At 35.2% G+C, this 5,853-nt stretch overlaps 1 protein-coding gene across 1 annotated transcript; it reads left to right on the plus strand.

The window, feature by feature from the left end:
- Positions 1-2,022: 2,022 nt before the first annotated feature.
- LOC115874426 (b(0,+)-type amino acid transporter 1-like) lies at positions 2,023-3,769 on the plus strand (the record flags this gene model as incomplete). The annotated part of the gene is made up of 2 exons (XM_030889591.1): positions 2,023-2,124; positions 3,527-3,769. Coding segments are annotated over 2 exons (345 nt in total), but the record flags the coding sequence as incomplete, so codon positions are not given.
- Positions 3,770-5,853: the final 2,084 nt, after the last annotated feature.

Here is a 5,853-nt window from a genome sequence, read left to right on the forward strand (position 1 = left end):
CCACCTGGACCACTTTGGGAATCACTGCTATAACCCATCATGCTCCTGCTGTAGAGGGGACAGGGTATTTCCTATCCTCTTCTGACAACAGTTCTTCCTCCGAGGGTACAGACCCTTCCACGGTTGGGGTTTGGCCCTCCGTGCCGCCCTTTACAGTTGAGGAGCGTGCCTCCGGCTGAGGAATCCGTGAGGTGGAGGCTGGAGGATCTGTCTCCATTTTCTCCAGCTCTTTAACTTGGTCTCTCCTTAGACCTGATACCGGTGTTGTCTGTCCCGTATCTATAATAGAGGATATGTCCCTCTTTCTCTATTGCCTCCTTGGATTTGAGGTCAATTCCTATTGTGATGACCCGACCATGACCCTCCTCCCTCGAGTTGATGACTCGCCAACTCGATGTCCTTACAATGAAGTTCTGACCCTGGATGGGGCTCAGCAGGTAGGTTGTGTTTCCCCTTGCTCCTCGGCAGAAAGACCGTGATGGCCGCCCCTTTAGAGATGTTTTCACCCTTCACTGCAAGCAGTTCCGGTCCTTGCCAATTTTTAATCTTAGGTGCGATTTTCACCAACAAATTCGCCGGTTCTTGAGATACACAATCTATGAGGATCATGCCCACCCGAAAGTGTATCCCTGCACAACGCAGCTGACCCACATTTTGTAGATCGTTGTGTTGCGATCCGATCGCCACTACTTCGTCCAGTAGAGCCTCTTCTAGAGACGTTTGCTGGTCGGTGGTCAGAGCAATCTCTGGGAAATCCTTTGGCAGCACCGCCATTTTCACCGCCGGAGAAGAGGTGAGAGCTTGCCCTTTGATGGAGATGAGTCAGGTTTCTTGGTTTCTTTACTCTCCCCTTTTCGGAGGAGTGTTTTCACTTTTGCTTCCTCTGGAGCAAGTCCTTCGTGGAGAAGTCGGAGGTATCTCCGTGCTTCTGCTCCGCTAAAACCTACTCTCAGAGGATCGTCTCGCCCGCCTGGTTGACCCAGGCCGGGTAGACGAGACGGTAACTTGTGTGGGTAGCTTATCGGGTCTAGAGGTAGGCTCCCGACCCTTGCTGAAGAAGGTGGTAGCTTGTGTGCCACTTATGGAGGATGATCCCAAGCAAGTGTCAGCCGCCCCTCTTGTAGTTTCCTTTGGATTTGTAATGTTCCCAGTCTCGCTAGGGGACTTCCCCACAGCTTCACGGGTGGTGTTTTAATACTAGATCTCATAGTGTTCCCACGAGTCGCTAGGGATAGTCAGTCCACTTCTACAGAGCCCCGCATGTAGAAGTAAGGGGTAATTATAATGGGGTGCCCCCTGATGCCCCAAGGTTGAGGCCAGTAATGACTAGTCCACTAGCTAGTCACGCATCCCTTTGACCTGGTCCCGCCATCGTAGAATTTAGATTTTTGGTGAGGTTGTCTCCTCTTGGTCCAGGCGGTTAAACCAAGACCCCCCCACACCCTCTACCCGCAAGACATGACCACAGTCAGTAGAGGGTGCCTGGTATGACGGACAGGGGTAGCCCCGTCCGGCATCGTTATATGTCTTGGTGCAATTCCCTGGCCATGACACTACAGCCAGGGAAAAGACGATAAGTGAGATGCTTGTTAAACCAAGCCAAGCGCAAGGGGGGATTCCCCCCAGCACATGACCAGGAGCTTTCCCACCAACGACAAGGTCTTCAGTGCCGATACTCTGGTTTGCCCAGGTTTTGTTCAATAAATCAACCGGTCGTAAAGGTGTAGATATTAAAATAGGTGTAGTATTTAAAAATAATATTGTACTCTAAATCTGGCTGAATAGTACCAAAAGTTCTAGAACTTTTGATTTTCAGTTTGTTTTCCAAATAAAAATGTACCAAATGTTCTTCCATTCTTCTTATATTTATTTCATGGTGAAATAAGTGTTGCCTATGCATGCATATAATGCGGTTTAAAATATCAATAAAAAATTATTCTGGGGTATTTGTTTTATAGGTAACTGCGTATGTTTTTGGTTTGCTTTCGATTATTTTTATATCTAATTATTTTATAATTTTAGGGTCTGGAATTTTCGTCTCCCCATCGGGTTTGTTGGAAAGAACTGGCTCAATTGGTATGAGCTTTGTGATATGGATGTCTTGCGGGTTGTTATCCCTGTTAGGTAAGACAATTTTTATCTATATTTTTTTTGGGTCATACATTATTAGTGTTTAAATTAGTTCAATAGTTAGTAGTTAGTTTAATTTTGTGAAATTGCAGTAAAAAAAAATAAGGAATCATTTATCCAAGGGTATCAAAGTTTTTAATATTAAATATTTACTGAAGTTTATTTCTTGATCAAATATTGTGTTGTAATAATAAACAAAATACTACCTTATACAGAGTATCTAAAAATTTATATTAAATAATTACTAGCTTTAAACGGTAATAACTTGTTTAATTTAAATGGAACATCCTGTATATTTTACGAATATCAGATGCACAATTTAATTGTCTATCAAATTGTATTAGTACTACAACTATTTTTTAGCTATCTCTTCAAGTTTTCCTAGAAAATGCATTTTTTTTATAATTTAGACCTCATTTATCAATATACCCATGGAATATTGACATTTTAGATTATATTTTTAAAGATGTAACAAATTTTCAAAGAGTACCAGGTACTAATATTGATACTAATATAGTTTGTTTAATTCATTAAAAAATAAAAACTGTTTAAATATTTTTTGTTAAAGAGAACCAATTAATATAATCCCAGTATTCAAACTACATTAATTGATTGTTTACGTTGATTAATAATAATTGCTCCAAAACAGAGACGTTTATTTTCATAACTTATTATTACATATATTGATTTCTTAGTCAAATCCACATTTATTTAGAATAATTTATTAATTATTAAAACAATTATTGTATGTAATAATGATAAGTATGTAAATAACTAATTTTTGAGCGGAAATAATGGTGGTCTATTTAATTGGTATACTCTTTTACAAGGATTTAAATTGTTTTCTTTTTGTAAAAAAATGGGCTTGCAATATACAGACTGTTCCATTTAAATTAAACAAGTTATTGTAGTTTAAAGCTAGTAATTATTTAATATAAATTTTTGGACACTCTGTATTAGGTAGTATAATTTTTATTATGGCAACACCATATCTGATCAATAAACAATCTTCAGTAAATATTTAGTATTAAAAACTCTGATACGCTTGGAGAACTAAAGCCTTAAATTTTTTACTGCAATTTCACAAAATTGAAAATATTTCAAAAACGGTAATGTTTAAGTGTGATAAACCTTAATCAAATTTACCTTTATTTTAATAGTAGTAACTAAAAATGTAATAATATACAGGGTGTTCCATTTAAAAAAATACAACTTTGATATTTTTTATTTATTTATATTTACACTCTGTATCTTGTAAAAATATTTCTAAATTGTAGTTCTAATACTCCTTTAACGAACCCAAAACTTACAATTTGTAAAAATCTAATCGTTTAGCTACAATACTATGTGTCGTATGTGGTGAACAATCCTGTATATTATCTCTTTCGAATTGCAGGTGCATTGTCCTATGCTGAACTAGGCACCATGAACACGTCCTCCGGAGCCGAGTATGCTTATTTCATGGACGCTTTCGGGGCACCGCCGGCGTTCCTCTTCTCCTGGGCCAGTACCCTGGTGCTGAAACCATCCCAAATGGCCATAATCTGCCTGAGTTTCGGCAAGTACGCGGTGGAGGCATTTGTAACCGAATGCGAGCCGCCGGAAATCGTCGTCAAAATGGTTGCCCTGCTAGCAATGAGTAAGTTTTACTTGTTATTTTAACTTTAGAGTTTTCTCTCTAAAGTTTAGTTTTAATCATATGCTGATGATGCTAACCTGGTTAGCGAAACGCGCATCCAGTGCAAAAGTAAAAGGGTTTTGGTTTGGTTTGGTGTATTGTGGTGAATTAGTGTTTTATTTTGCTGTTGTAACACCAAAGGTTCCAACCCCCAACTGTAATCTAGTTTTAATTAGCGTAGACGTTTTTTCCTGTAATTTCAATTTAAAATGTCAAAAATTAGTGATCTTAATTTTCAGTTAGTAGAAAAAGTTAACAAACTTTTAACTTTTTCCACTAATTATATTTCAAAATTTGCGAGTAATGGAGTAATGTCATGTTGGCCTTCATCATCAAGAGAAATTCGTCAAGATTGTTTTGTATCTTATACTTATTATTTATAGTATTATAAGTTATTAGTTTTCTATGGAGGTTAACGACTTTCACAGCAAGTTGTTAGATATTCTATTAATTTTAATGTTATTTGTGACATTGTGATTATAAAAGCAAAGCTTCATTCAGAACCCGTAATTAGTGAATAAATTAGGTGGTTTCAATAACACTTTATACTTTTTAGTTTAAGATCATTCACAATATCTAAATAAACATAATTAAAATTAATAGAATATCCTAGCAACAGCTTGCAGTAGTCAGTTGTGTCCATAGAGAAAGCCTAATTTTTAGCTTATTAAACAATCAACTTTTCTAACCACAATTTTTCTTGACGGATGATAATCAAAGGCCAAAATAACTTTCATCGCAAATTTTGAAGTATCTATAATTAGTAGAAAAGTGAAAATTTATAAAAAAGCTTTAGTATTTTGATAAAAATCGATATATAGGATGGCAATGTGCTAAAATGAAAGAAAAAAAAATTGAGCTGTCAAATTTGACAGCTGTCATAAAATTTCAAAGTTGTCGATTTTGATAAAAATCGATATATTGGATATCCCCTACCCCATAGCCGGTTTATATTTTATTTGTCTGACAAAAAATCGAGATTTGGTATCTTAGTATATGACATAAATTAGGATTGATTGACGTATTCAATTGTTTTCGGCTACTTCCCGTTTAACCGGAAATGACTACAACTTTTGATCTTTAAATAGCACCTTCGGTATTTTGTTACTTTATTCGATAGAAAATGACACCCGAAAAGAATGACATTTCGTATGTCAACTTTTGACATTTTCAAATATGATTTATTTGAAATTACAACATGCAATTCATAACGACAATTTAACTCGAAATACCAAATATTATGTGGTACCAAATTATTCGTAAAAAAAATTTTTTTCCAAATATGCTAATAAGCTACCCTCGTTCCATTTGAAAAAATTGAGATATGATTAAAAATACGATTTGGGCATCTTTTAACCGACCAGGACAAGACACGAAAAACATTAGACGATCAAATTTATTTTTCTAAGGTTTCTTGATGAAATGTTAGTGTTTTAACACAGCCATGGCATTCTAGATTGAAATTTAAAATTCAATTTGGTTTTAAGCGAAAATGTCAAATGTTGACATATGATATGTCATTCTATTCAGAACGTCATTTTCTATCGAATAAAGTAAAAAAGTACCAAGGCTGCTATTTAAAAATCAAAAGTTGTAGTAATTTCCGATGAAACAGAAAATGGCCGAAAAGAATTGAATACGTCAATCAATCCTAATTTATGTCATATACCAAAATGCCAAATCTCGTTTTTTATCTGAAAAAATAAAAAAGTTATAGGGGTACACTTTAGAGACGCTACCGGGTGCGTATTATTAGGATGTCCATAGGAAGTTTCAAAAAAAAATTGAGTTTAAGTGTGTGACACTGAGAAACCACCATAACTAAAATGTAAAAAATAAATTTTAAGAAAAAACAAAGTTTTTTAAAAACAAGGTTTTATTTAAATACACTAAAAAGAAAAAAAGAAACTCTTTTTCTTTAAAACTTTTATTATGAACTTATAACGTCATTACACAATTAAATAATTAATAACAAGTAAATTAAATTACTGGATCTATTTGATTTTAATTGTAAAACTTTTCAAACTAAATAAATACATACGAGT

Source organism: Sitophilus oryzae, unplaced genomic scaffold, assembly GCF_002938485.1.
Source record: "Sitophilus oryzae breed Bouriz unplaced genomic scaffold, Soryzae_2.0 scaffold_1289_pilon_pilon, whole genome shotgun sequence".
In the NCBI taxonomy this organism is placed as follows: Eukaryota; Metazoa; Arthropoda; class Insecta; order Coleoptera; family Curculionidae; genus Sitophilus; species Sitophilus oryzae.